Below are 14,487 nucleotides of genomic sequence, written 5' to 3' on the forward strand. Positions count from 1 at the left end.
TGATCTGATTAGTCGACTAATCGCATAAATAATCGGTGACTAGTCGACTATCAAAATAATCGTTTGTGGCAGCCCTACACATTATGGACACATATACATGTGCAGCCTTCACATGTTGAGGTGACCCTCTCCCTCCTAAAACAGTAAACTGTAAACAGTAAGTAGAGTAGTGTGTACTCTTCAAAGACATGCCCTTGGCAGCATGTAGCACACACCAAACTCTTCCTGGCCTAGTTGACTGAGACACTGACCGACTTTCCCTGCTTGACAGCTACTGGCAGGGGAAGATGGAAACTACAACGATGCACCGGCACGCACACACACACACACACACACACATATATCTGCCAGTGTGCACATACAGACTCACACAGTGTAAAACTAGAACTAAGCACTCTGCTGCCTTCTCTGGAGACAGTGTACTGTATGTGCAAGCCACTGATGCAGTGGTGGGTGTTAAAGCCTCCGGACAAAAAAAAAAAAAAATCCCAACTAAATATGAAAGAAAAAAAAAACCCCAAAGGATGAAGAACAAGATGATGACCCCCCCCCCCCAAAAAAAAGAAAGAAAGAGAGGGATTGTCTTCTCAAGATAAGTTACACAAGTTACACACAGGCACACGCTTTCATCTGAAAAAGAAGGACAGAGTATGGAGCAAGAGCACCCCCTCCAAACTCTCAACCAGCTTCCTTCTAGGAGCCCGTGGTCTCTTTCACAGGCACAGAAGAGCCCTCAGGCTAGGACAGGATAAAATAAGATGTCCCTCAGTGCGCTGGCAACTGTTGCAAGCTGAATAATCCATGTTAGGTGACTCACGCAGTCCACCCCGAGGTAACACCTTCACAAGCTACAGTAAGTGGATCTCCTGAATAATGTCTGAATTTATGAGGCAATCATAATAAATGGGAATACCTGTCAGAGCAACCAGGTGGACAAAACTGACTCAGAGTGGATGAATTTATTTGAATTTTTTTGTGAAACAAGCTAGTTTCCATTTTCTTACTAATATTGGTTGACAATCAGCTTTTTATTCATTTAGGCTTGGTCTTATTTACAGTACGGACCTGCTGGGTAATGTCTAATTGATGAGTTGTTGTTTTTTTTAAACTCTCTGTCTCTCTTCCACAGCATGTCTTTATCCTGTCTTCTTTCTCTCACCCAACCGGTCACATCAGATGGCCCCGCTCCTCCCTGAGCCTGGTTCTGCCGGAGGTTCCTTCCTGTTAAAAGGGAGTTTTTTCTTCCCACTGTCGCCAAAGTGCTTGCTCATAGGGGGTCATATGATTGTTGGGTTTTTCTCTGTATCTATTATTGTACAATCTACTGTGCAATATAAAGCGCCTTGAGGCAACTGCTGTTGTGATTTGGTGCTATATAAATAAAATTGAATTGAATTGAAACCAACTTCAGCATCTTAACCAACTTACCCAATGACAGCGAAGGCAGGAAGCTCCTGGAGGTCAAAGGGAAAGTCTAATCGGAAGCGGGTTTTAAACAGAGCTGTGATGGTCTCTGGAGAAAGAGAGAGAGGACAAGCCACTGTATCACTGAACAGACCTCAAAGTCATTAAGCGAGGTTAAAAACAGGTCTTCTAAACACATGTAGGGCAATAAATAAAATATATTAAAGCTACTGATGCATCACTGACTGATCTGACTGATGGAAGGAGTAAAAAGGAAAACTTCAGCTTACTGTGGAGGTGATGACCAAAAAATGGTAAATGGCCTGTATTTGTATAGCGCCTTACTAGTCCTAAAGGACCCCAAAGCGCTTTACACATCCAGTCACACCCATTCACACACACATTCACATACTGGTGATGGCAAGCTACATTGTAGCCACAGCCACCCTGGGGCACACTGACAGAGGCGAGGCTGCCAGACACTGGCGCCATCGGGCCCTCTGACCACCACCAGTAGGCAACGGGTGGTGTCTTGCCCAAGGACACAACGACCGAGACTGTCCAAGCCAGGGCTCGAACCGGCAACCTTCCAATTACAAGGCCAAATCCCAACTCTTGAACCACGATCGCCCCAAAACTCCAAACCTCACAAAACCTGACCACATTAAACAACTGGTGGGAGAAAAGGCTGTGAAAAACTAAACCACTAACAGGATCCTGGAAATCCCAAAGAAGTTTGGATGCCTGCCACTGAGAACTGTTTTGGTAGGATGAAAATTCTATTTTTAGCACCTCCAGTGTTGCAGCAAGTCTTTGTCCTTTACTCAGTATATTATTTAGACTTGCACACATGTAACTAGTAAAATAATGACAGAGCTTCATTTATACACAGATTAGAAACCCCATTGCCCCCAGGCTCAAGAGGTATGTAACACTCCAAGAGCCAAACCTGCAAATATCAACACCCACAGAAACCTTAGTATCTCAGCTAAATGCTCATATAAACCATTTCTACAACCACCAAACGCAGCGAAAACAAGCAATGATTAAAAGAACAGTTACTTAAATGCGCAAAAGTCCGCTAAACACACACAACCGAGCCAAGAAATCTCCAGACTTCAGGTAGCTATGAAAACAATGGCTAGTTTGCTTGCAGGGCTCTCTCACGCATTCCAAAACACCAAGTTTCACCATGCTCCAACCAAAATTCACTAGACAAGCTGCAAAAGAAGACCACAAAAATGTCACTGTGATTCTATTGGCTCAACCGATTAAAAAGAGGTGTCAATCATGCAAATTGGCCAATAGAGGCCTAAGCTACAGCCCCTCAGAGTTTAAATCGCAAGAGGCCATTTAAACTCACCAGGGTGCAGGACAGAAAGGGCTCGCTGACTGGGAATGTGTGGTTAATTCTTCAAAAATATTCAAAAGACAAGCATTTCTAAGCATGGTAATGAAGTTAAATCATTTCTGTTGTTTAAAAAAACAGCAGAAATTCAACTCGTATATGGTGTCCAAGGTGCGCCAAAATTGGACATCCTGTATAACACCTGGACCTTTATTTATTAAAAGTCCTGCAATTTTTCACAGTTTCACTTTGGAAGCATAAATCTTTGTTTATAAATTGATTTCTGCTTTTCTGGATTACAGTGTCAATTAAAGCATATTTTTAAAAGGGTTATATGCTAGAAATTATTTGCTATTATATTGTATGTTATATGCTAAAAAATTATATCACAAAAGACTGCATGAAATAGAAAAATTTGGACCATTCAATCCCAAATTCATAGCAGACTGACTCCATCTTATTGCTGCTTTTTCACTGTCTTAATTTACAAAAGTTGCTGTGAAGACGTGACGTGATGGCTCAGCGCTTGCAGACCTGGTCCCCGTCTCCAAACCACTAAAACATTGGACCTTAAAGTGGACTCACTCTGATCATTTCCAGCCTTATATTTGAATTCTAACTGCATGACTCACAGCTCGTTCCTTATCGATCTTAAACTGAGCCTTGGTGAAGCCCCTCAGTTTATCCACTGTTTGAACCAACTTTAAGGCCACTCTTGCTTTGATACGACTTTTATCTGATTTTTTGCCCCTCAAAAACAAAAGACACTGAACATGCCACTAGCTACTACAAAAATGGATTTGATTGTGCTGGACAAAGTGTTCCTAATAAAGTGCTTATACTGTCTTATACTAAGTACAATGAACACATCAGTCTTACCTTCATCTCTGTTCCAAACAGCTAATACCCTGAAGATGAAGGCACTGAAAGTGGCAGCAAAGAAGCCCCTCCAATAGTTCCTCACAGCAAAGAATGTGGAAGTTACTTCAATACTGAACAGCACACCTTAAACACACAAACACCACAAGGCATGAGCACTGACATTTAAAAAATGCACAAACAAGTGAAATGGACTTTTCTTGACATGCAGTTCTTCATGTAACACTCAAGTAACAACAACATTTCCTTGCATTACACACAGATGAATTTGTTCGCCAGCGTCTGTATTCAGACATGATCTCCATTTTTGGAAATGTCATTTACCTCAGTTAGCTCAGGCTTAGCAAGATGAATTCATGGTGGGGTGGAAGCACAGGCTGAAGAAAAACCAGCTAGAAGCTAAATAAATTATGTCACTGATACAAAGGCGTGTAGTGTGCTCCAAGGCTGTACCAGGGCTCTAAATTTAACATGAGATGATACGAGGGTGTACAGAAAGAGAATACCTCCGCAAAAAAACATCTCCCATGAAACAGCACTGATTGCTCCATCCATTTCAGCAACATGAAGCCCATTATATGTTAAGTGGGTTACACATTGTAAAAGTTATACAGTGCTTACACATTTAGCTCATTACAGAGTGCCACAGGCTTCAGGTACTACATCACGTTTGCTTTAGACTCACCTCCTATGGGGGCAGCGAAACAGCAACCAACTCCCACGGCACAGGCTGCTGCCAGCATCTCTATGTTCCTCGACTCATTCTGAAACCACACAGTGGTTAGATTTCAGTCACCAGCAGTCATTCAACAGCAACCACAACAACAACAACAAAAGTGAAAAGGAAAGAAGTGAGTCAATTCATTATATTTTTTCTATGACACACTTTTAATAAGACACCTAAGCAAAAAAAAAAAAAAAAAAAGCATCCGGAAAGGATTCTGTGTTTCATTTGTTCCACATTTTTGTCATGTCACAGCATTATTCCAAAATGGTTTCACCTACACCCTCCATATACATGCTCCATAATGATGAAGTGAAAAAGGTTTGCTTAATTTTTTTCTATCAACTAAGAAAAAAAAAACAAAAAACCTCCTCCTCCTACTCATAACAACAACAACAACAATAATAATAATAATCAACAATTAACAAGCAAAGTAAAATATTCCTAAATCAAAGCAAAATTGAATTTCAAATGAGTACAAAACAAATTGGATGTCTTAAAAACAAAAAAAGTCAAAAAATATTTAAAAAAAATACCATGGATATATGAAAATCATTTTTTATATTTTAAATTAAACAGTAATAATATTAATGAAGGATCATATAATGAGCTGTGTCGTAAGACAGTCAGAAAGACAGTGGGAAAGGGACAATCATGCTGCATGAGCGCGGGATAGACTGTGGTGCATTATGGGAATGGAGGTTTTTTTCCTTTCTTTTTGACACTTCTGATCTTATTTACCTTCATTCCTATGAGACCGATGTCCTTCAAGCAGCATGGCAGTGGTAAAGGAAAGTTACTGCGTGTTTTACTTTCACAACAGAATATTTTATGTGGAAAAGTTGGTGTGGAAGAGAAGGTGCGTGTAAGGCTTAATATTTAGTAAAACAAAGGAAACTTCAGAGAATTTTCCTCTGTGAATGACAAGTAGGGATGCATGGATTATGAATTGTGAATTATTCTGAGCAGATTCCAGGATTGCACATGCAACTTTCTCTGATGCAGATTTTTGTTGTCTTTATTTTGTTTGTCTCATTTCCCCTGTTATCCCACCAAAACATACACAAAAAAAAAAACCACTGAAAAAAAAAAACGTTTTTCAGTCTATCAAACATTTTGAACGTTTTGAACATTTAGAAGAAACCATGCATGCATGAGGCTTAGTTACTCCAAGTTCAGAAAGTTACTGCTTATCTCCGTTGTCACAGATTTTATTTTAAACTGATAAAATTCAGTCTACCTGTAGATTCAAACAAATTCAATCTACTTTCAAAGATATAAAAAAGGATAAAGTAGAAATTAGTTTTTTAGATGTTTTGGCTTCATTCATCCTTCCTGCAACTCAAAGGCATGATGCCAATACCACCATGCTTCACTATAACAGCTGCGGTGATGAGCTACACATTAAGCCCGGACTTCTCCCCAAACAGTTCCACTATTGTCTCGTCAGAACAGATGATCTCCTCCCTAATGGACTCGCTTAAAGTACTCTGAGTGAACTATCCTTTGCCCTACTGTATACTGAGAGAGGTCTATGGAGCAGCTCTACCATGACTGATGATACAAGATGGTCCTCTGTTTTGCAAGTTCTCCATCTTTTGGAGGACTTCTAAAAATCTGCTGGAGTTACCTTTGTGTTCTTGGACACTTCCCAATCCACAGTGTTCTGTTTGGCCATTACAGACCAAGTGGCCTCCAATCGACTTCTAGACAAATCTGAAGTAAAACTAAAGTTCCACTAAAGTACTTAAAGAAGAACAGACTTGCTGTTTTTATTTCTAATAAATCATAAATAATAAATGCAGATAAAGTAAATTCTCAGTTCATTTTCACTAGACTCAAATATTGTTGGGTATGAATAGTACACACAGTGGCTTTGATAAAGCTTTACAAATGCTAATAAAAGAGTGTGTTTTTGCTCTTCTCTTTCTCCTTTCTTTTAGTCTTTAACTGTATTTGAACAGTGGGTTATGCATGTATGTATGGGCTTACATAAGAAATAAAAAAAAAATCTTTTAATGGAGCCTGACTAATAATTTTAAGGTGAAACAAATGGGGAAAAAACTTTATTTCTAGGCTTAAAACTAGTGCTGTCAGCGCTAATCTTGTTAAAACAACACGCTGTCAACGCGTTAGCGTTCAGCCCCATGCACGGGGCGATCTCCGCTAACTCGTTAATGGAGATTTGCGGCGTTAATGCGGTTATGGTATTAGCGTCATTTTAACGAGATCAATGCTGACAGCACTACTTAAAGCATGTTTTGTAGACTGGATAGTGGAATAAGTAACAAATGGAGCTCAGTAAATCAGTTTGACTTTAGCTGTAGGGATGAAGGAATGTTCATGCTGGGAATTTTGCAGCTGAATTACCTTAATCCCTGTAACACCGGGCTCCTACAGGAAGCATGGGAGTAAGAGACACAAGTTAAGCTAGCAAAGAACAAATGCAAGAGTCTTTTTCATTACTGCCTAAACTCGCTGTGTGATGCTACAAGACTCAAGAAACCGAGTCCCCGGTGTTTTAGCATTAAACTCAACATTTCCTCCGCTGACATTTACAGCTCAAGTAAAACGCATTTTATCTTATAATATCTAATCAAATGCCAGCTGTATTCAAACAAGAGTACTCAATGTGTATGGGAAAAATATGAAGTGCAAAAAAGAAAAAAGAAAAAGCTGTTGTTGTTTTTTTTTTTAAAGTATGGCACTCTGAAACAGAAAGGTAATTTTTACAGCCTGCAGGTTGCATTAGCATACTGTACTTCAACCACTAGAGAGGACCAGATACTGCTGCAAAGGGACTCTTCACACATCCACACAGGCAAATACACACTCAGCATTAATATGCCATAAAATGCATGACAACACTCTGGAGGGATGGAGAGCAGGATGGAATAACAGAGGGTTACAGGTAGACTATTTAATGAGGCCCATGATAGGGTTTTCAGAAGAGACTAATATAAAGGAAGAGAGGCAGATGGAAAATTTAACAGAAAAATAAATAGCGGAACGAGAGGGAAAATAATGACGTGGAGGGGCAGAATGCATTGAATGACGGTTGTAAACTAATTACTGCTGCTACATTTAAATTGGCTGGATGTAAAAGTCAGAACAGACCGGAACTGTTTGTTTTCACGTATACAGACATACGCAAAAGCAAAGAGCATTTTTACTACTTTTCATCTTCACCTGAAGTGAAATCAGATAATGAAATGCGAATTTAAATGGACTCTAGTACATTTTTTATTCACAACAATTAGCATTAAAACTATCTTTTGGCTGCACGGTGTGTTATATATTCTCAGAAAGACATTTCAAAAGGTCAAATCTATGCACCAACTGCACGACTCTTCCTTCTAGGGTCACACTTAAATTGATTCTTATTTGTCATCTTGTACTAGGCCTTGAAAAAGAAAAAAAGAAGAAGCTATTTTTGCAGCATCTCCCATTATCCAGCTTTCATCTAAATGGCTACCCTTTGTAAATACAAGGTTTGAATTAGGGCTGAACGATATATCGCATTTGCGATAATATCGCGACATGATCAAGTGCAATTTTCTAACCGCAAAGGCTGCGATTATACTCTGGACATGTCCAAATTCATGGGCTGCATCCTCCTGAGGCCGCATTTGTAGACCGATTACGTCACAGCGACGCGCCGAAGGCTGTCCAAATTACTACCATATCCCAGAATTCATAGCGCGGCCCAGCCAAACTCCAGTTTCCAGCAATGGCGGCCGCTACTAAGTTTTAAAATTACTCTTACTAATCTTTCTGGGTCACAAAATAAACTTTTTAACATATTTTCAGGCGAGAAATGTAGCTTGTAAACTCAAGTATCTGCTCGGTTTATCAAGATATCCCATATTTGCAAAAGTGTTCTGACGTTTTCAGAGCGTCTGCTACTCCACTAGCTCGACTAGCTAGCCAGGAAGCTCGAGAGTTCACTGATGGAGCCGAGAACGTATCAACTCCCGCACATCATTTTCAGATCACCGCGAGCTTTCGCTACTCGGGTTAAACGTAATATATAAGTCACTTAGACAACCTAAAAATGTTATTGTTGGGCTTTTTTCAGTGTTTTGTTTGTTCGTGAGTAAATCGGTTTGGCTGAGATTAAAGTTATTAGATTAGATTAGAAATAAAACTTTATTAATCCCCTGGGTGGGTTCCTCCTTGGTTTTCACACAGCTGACTAAACGTCAAACAGAAAACTATTAAACAGAAGTATGAGACAGTCGAGAATTTACACCAGTGTCTGGTTATATTTTAGATAGCAAGAAGCAGACGGCCGAGTTTATTAAACTCCACCGAGACAGCGGTGACGCTAATCAGAATAGCGCTAGACCGTCCAATTTCACGCCTTTAAATTTTAAAGGCGTGTTTGTGTGTGTGTTTATACAATTGCTATTATGTTTGCACTTTATGTGTAATGTTACTGACTGCAGAGATCAGTAAGATGTGTGTATTTTTTATTTATTAGTTTTATTTATTTAATATTATTTTTTAATTGAATGACTGTCTAGTAGTTCACAGATGTCGAAAAACTGAGTGTGGTAAAGCCACTGATTTTTTTTATGTATATTTCTGCAATCTGCACATTGTACTGACTTTCATTTTAATGTTTACACCAGGGTTCCTTGTCAGCACTTTATGCTCAGATGTTTGTAAGCTAAAAATAAACTATTGTGTATGTTCAAATATACTGTTGTGATTGAAGAAGTTAAATAAAAATGTCAGTCATCAATTCATGCATCACCTCATGTCATCATAACAGAGGTCTGTCTTCCAGGAAAGAACAGTTTAAAATTAATGTAATATAGTATTGGCCATACTATATGATGTATTGCTTGTCTTTGTTTAATAATACAGAAGACAAAGACCTTAAAAAATAATCGCATATCGCATCGCAATCGCAATATTGGGGCAAAAAAATCGCAATTAGATTATTTTCCATAATCGTTCAGCCCTAGTTTGAATCCAGGTGTGCTCACAGACTTGGCTGTATGTATGAGGAGGACATATAGGGAACACCAAGGAAAGAGCTTTGTATTTTTAGCTAAGAGATATAATATAATTGTTCAGGCAGTTGTGGGATATTATGTCTAAATGTGCAAATCCGCCTTAAGTATTCATGCCCCTGGTGTATTTATTTATATTCACAATATGTGGCCTTATTTTAGAAAGCATTCTGTCCATTTTATTTATTGAGTTTTATCGTTTTTGGACAAAAACTTATTTTGGAAGAAGTTAGCCGGCCTGCATGACAACTTTTTCTAACAAAGTCAAAGTCAAGTTTATTTCTACAGCACAACAAAAGCTGTTGACCAAGGTGCTGTGCATCTAAAATCATCAAATGACATAAAAGCATAGGGCAAGAATTTAACAAAAGAAACAAAACGAGAAAACCTGAGTAAGAAATAAAAAATAAAAGTAACAGAACTCATTCCGATTTAAAAGCTAGAGAATGAAAGTGGGTTTTTGATGTTGGGGAGGTCCTGATGTGAAGGGGCAGTTTGTTCCACAGCACAGCCACAGCAAAGGCCTGATTCCTTTTTTGCTTTAATCTGGACCTCGGGAAAGCTAGAAGGATTTGGTCAGCAGTTCTCAATAATCTTGAAAAAGTGTACAATCTACCAGGATGAACTACAACACGGGGCAAAGCAATCACAGGAACTTTGACGTGTATATAGTGTGAAGAGAGACTTTGGGTGGCATCATTATAGAGCAATAAAGTCCATGTAGCGAGTAGGTCCAGGTGGCTGGATGGGTCAGCAAAACATTATCTGATATTTGTATTGGCAATACAGTGTTTACCTTTAGCTTAATGGTGTATTGTTGATGCGGAGTAGGGATATAGTGGCTACAGCGTAGACCCTTTTCCCAGTACACCAGCTTTGTTTTGTACTTTCTTCAACTTCTCAACTTTTCACCCCCCCAACGGACATGCTCACATCTCACGAGAAAAACAAAAAGTCAAAGGTTTTTCTGATTTCCTTCAGCTCCTAGCTTCCTCTCCCAATGGATACACACTCAGCGTAATTTCCATCTGACTTTTTTTGTTTCTTCTTCTCCCTATTCTCATTAGCGCTTCCAAAATTTCCATCTCAATCAATGAATACGTTTCTGGGAAGAAACGATGAAAAGATGTATTTGTGTACAAATAGAAGTGATTCAAACTTCAAAAAAACAGGATATAAGTGGTTGTTGACTATACATGAGCTGCAAGAGAGCAATTCCTGAAGACAAAAGAAGAAAAAAAACCTGAACTTTTTAACTGCCCAAATAACAGAGGGACAAAAAGTTAGAAACTAACTAACAACTAATAGCTCTATGTTGAGCCTATGTGCTCCATAAAAAGTAATTACAAAGAAAAAAGCTGCAGGCTTCAGCATCCCAAAAATCCACCAACCCTGCTGGAAATAAGTTCCAGCTCTGGTCTTCACCCTCAAATATTCTTTTTGTTCTTCCTTCCCCATTTCTCTTCATCATTACCCTTTCTTTCAGGCCTTCTGCTCTCTTTTTTTGTTACTTCAAACTCAAACAGCTTGAAAAAAAAAAAAGAAAAGAAATGTCAGCACCCCCTCCTTCCGCTGTGTTCGTAATCTCTTAGCTTTTGTTTAGTTTTATTTCCTGCACTTTTCCCTGACCTGGGGATTTTGCAAGGGTTGGCTCAAGATATTGCAAAGTTGCTTTTGTGAACTGTTCTGAACAACTGAAACTGCCCTCCATAAATTCCCTGCCTACACTGAAAGACCCATACATACTATGCATTAATTTGCATCTTAGAGTAAATAGACTTAAATCTCACAAATCCATGTGCCAGTAATTACAAATTTAATTGCAGATCCACCAACTCTAGATTGCACAAGTTACATTCATACAGTTGCATTTTGAGTCTATACTCACATATAGTGGGCATTTAGTTCTGGATGAGAAATTCATGTATATACTTTAAACTAACTCGCTATTGTTTCCTAAACTCCAACTAAAATCCCCCTCTAGAACTCAAATTTTCAATTTTCTGATTCCATCTTAATGTCAAAGCAGTTGGTACGTCTAACCAGAAATGCATCTATTAGGTCTCCTTCAGAAACACAATAGTAACTTTAAGGGGGTTCATTTATATTTTCATATCTATTTAGCTTTGAGTGCCCACATTAACACAGATGCAGGTGCAAAAATGTTGAATCTTTTAGTTTTTGTAAAAATGTAGGAATACGCTTATTTATGTGCAACACGGCCCCAGAATTTTCGGATAAGTCGGATCAAGGGGGTATCTTGTAAAGTTAGTTTTTTTTAAAAAAAAAAAAAAAAAAAAAAGAAAAGAAAGAAAAAAAAAAAGATTCTCTCTTGTGTTACTGATCCTCTGCTGCAGCTCAGCAGGGGCACGGTCTGTGCCAACATACAGGGGTACACTAAGACTTTCACTATGTTTGTATAATTCAGCCACATATTTGTTTAAAATTTCAGATTCTTCATATAACAGGCAGCACAGATTTTGTCCCTCATCATTTCCGCTGTAAGCACTGTATAAGGTGGTCTTTCATGTGAACATCACACGTTTTGTTCAAACGTTTGATCAGTTTGATCGGTTTTCATAATCTCGGGAATTAAAAATGTACTAACGCTATGCTAATTAATTCAGGTATGTATGTATTTGGTTAAGTAGCAACCAAGGCTTATTGTCTATTTGGTACAATTCTAGCAAGTACTTGGAAAAGAGAGTTTTTCATCTAGTGTATATCTGGCATTCTGATCAGGCCTATTCTAAAATTTTATTTTGATTTCACTTCTGTTTTTTACCTAGATAGAACTGTAGTTTAAACATTTGCTATCAATGAAATGAAAATACAATTTCAATCTCAAGAATAAGAAATATTTTATACAAATTCCACAATCATATATATTTGTACATTTCACAGGTCAGCTGAGTATAGAATGGATTGTCAGATTAGAATTAAATAGATGTTAGCCTTGGATGCACACCAGCACATAATACCCTCAGAGGGTCTCCAGTATCCCTTTTTCAACCCTGGCCTCTCTAAGAGGTCCTCCCGTGTATTGACATTGAAAGACCACACAGTAGCAATCTCCAGCATTGCTTCTTTGACCCTGGGCAAAAGTGACAAAAACACAAACTGGGTTGGAAAAGGATATTAACAGCAAATTATACTGCAAAAATTAATTAAGCTGCTCGAATAATTATCACTTTGGCTTTTTTTTTTTTTTAATTTTCACTCCCCCAACCCCAACCAGTTGCGGCAGATGGCTGTCCTTTCCTGCGCCTGGTTCTGTCGGAGGTTTCTTCCCCTTAGAAGGGAGCTTTTCCTCCCCACAGTTGCTAAATGCCTGCTCACAGGGAATAGTCTGATTGTTGGGCAAACTAGTAATTCTTGTGAAAATTAAAAAAAATAGCCTTAAATAAATAACAACCAAAACAACAAATGAATATGGTCTTGAACTTGGGTACAGTTTTGCTTAAAAACTGCGTCAAGTTCTCACCAATCACCAGTCACTGAGATTTAAACTTAACAGAGGTTTTCAGTAGATGCAACCATGGTATTAATTTGAAAATTCTACGCAATCACAAACTTGGGTGTCCACAGCGCCCCGCCATTCAAACACGTCAATCAAACAAATTGAGGGAAAACTGATTAAATAGTTTGCAACATTCCTGCACATAAATCTGCCTTTGTTCTTCTAAAAATAAGCTTTTACTGACCATCAGTCATAGCATTGGTTCAGGCAGGCTCAGCCACAATCATGGCCAGTGAGCTCATTGCCTGTGCCATTTGATACTCTTCTAAACATCTAAATGGCAATTCTTACATTGGGAAAGGCATTAAAACTGATTTAGCCAGCCCACAGGTGCAACCATCCTGCAAGCGGCTTTGTAACCCACCTTCACCCTGTCAGCCACAGCAGAAAATTAAGCATCACTCCTGGTCTCATGTTCTGTGCTGAGACAACAGTTCATCCAATCCAAGAAACAACACCAAATGACAAACGTTGTAGCTGTTTACTATCACCAGGGGGCAGTGACACAGACAACCAGTCTGTGGACTACTGCTTGTGCCACTTTTGATCGTTCATTCAGTCGTGGAAATGAGTGAAGTTAACATAAAAGAACTGAAACGGGATGTGCCCACTAAAAACTTGGTTTTCGTTCCCGAAGGTGGGCCACCAGGCTGTGCTTTTCATGCTGTTTTTGTTTTTTATCTTTGATTTTTTGTGCTTCTGTTTTCTGTTTATCGTTTAGTTTTCAACCACACAGGGAATCAATGTCGAGCTGTGTGCTGCTGGTTTGCGTGGACTAATACACACGCAAATGGCTGCAACTCCTGCATTAGGAAGGTAAGCGAATGTTTTTGATTGCCAAAGCTGAAATCCAGTGCTCCAGCACACAACTAAGTATAGTTTCAGGCTATGGAGCTGATATTTTTAATCCAACGTAAGGACAGTGTTGGAAGATCCTTTCAGACAATTTACTTACTCACATTTCCAGCCACTGTTTTGATTGTACGCCTCATGAAAGTCAAAGAGGAAACCCTCAGCACATCACTAATTCGGGTATGTTGGTGCCAAAGCCCAGACTGTGGCTCTGAACTTTAACAACATTCAACAAAAACCTCCTTTCTAATGTCTATCGGAGTCTCAGTGCTGTTCACAAATGGTACTGGAGACTGGAGATGATCGGTGTTTGACGGCATACAGTCTGTTCTTCAAAGAGCATTAAACTGGAGTCTTTGCCAGCAACGATGAGATCATATGATGCGTAAGTATACAATTTTCCCACAATATTTATGAGAATGGTGAACTACCCTCATACCTTTTTTTTTTCCATGTGCAACCAACTAATGTAAAAAGTCAATAATAAATATCATATAAAGTGAATATGTAGTGCTTTTTGGCTTGGCTTAACTGCTGAGTACATTCACCAGTAAGGTAGGGTATGCATACAGCCTGAAAGGAGAATCCCAGCTAAAGCTTTAATGGGAATATCAAGATCACATCTGGATTATGGCATCAGGACAGTTCAGACCAACAATGTGAGTTTTTAGCTTGAAAATAAAGGTAAAATATTAAAATGATTACAATAAAGTAACAGTAGATGTTTAAGATTATATAA

At 38.8% G+C, this 14,487-nt stretch overlaps 1 protein-coding gene across 8 annotated transcripts in view; it reads right to left on the reverse strand.

Annotated features, from left to right (window-relative positions):
- Positions 1 to 14,487, reverse strand: part of LOC102301272 (chloride channel protein 2) — a 177,711-nt gene that overhangs the window by 71,503 nt on the left and 91,721 nt on the right. For 4 of the 8 annotated variants that reach the window (XM_014338738.2, XM_042227328.1, XM_014338739.2 and 1 more), the window contains 5 exons: positions 6,726 to 6,749; positions 5,097 to 5,120; positions 4,317 to 4,395; positions 3,632 to 3,757; positions 1,429 to 1,513 (listed from right to left, as the gene is read on the reverse strand). In XM_014338738.2, the coding sequence (XP_014194224.1) occupies positions 1,429 to 1,513; positions 3,632 to 3,757; positions 4,317 to 4,395; positions 5,097 to 5,120; positions 6,726 to 6,749 (338 nt within the window). The remainder of the gene's footprint in view (positions 1 to 1,428; positions 1,514 to 3,631; positions 3,758 to 4,316; positions 4,396 to 5,096; positions 5,121 to 6,725; positions 6,750 to 14,487) is intronic. The other 4 variants (XM_042227329.1, XM_014338740.2, XM_014338745.2 and 1 more) reach the window with 1 other exon arrangement.

Source organism: Haplochromis burtoni, unplaced genomic scaffold (assembly GCF_018398535.1).
Source record: "Haplochromis burtoni strain Fernald_Lab_line unplaced genomic scaffold, NCSU_Asbu1 Contig_255, whole genome shotgun sequence".
In the NCBI taxonomy this organism is placed as follows: Eukaryota; Metazoa; Chordata; class Actinopteri; order Cichliformes; family Cichlidae; genus Haplochromis; species Haplochromis burtoni.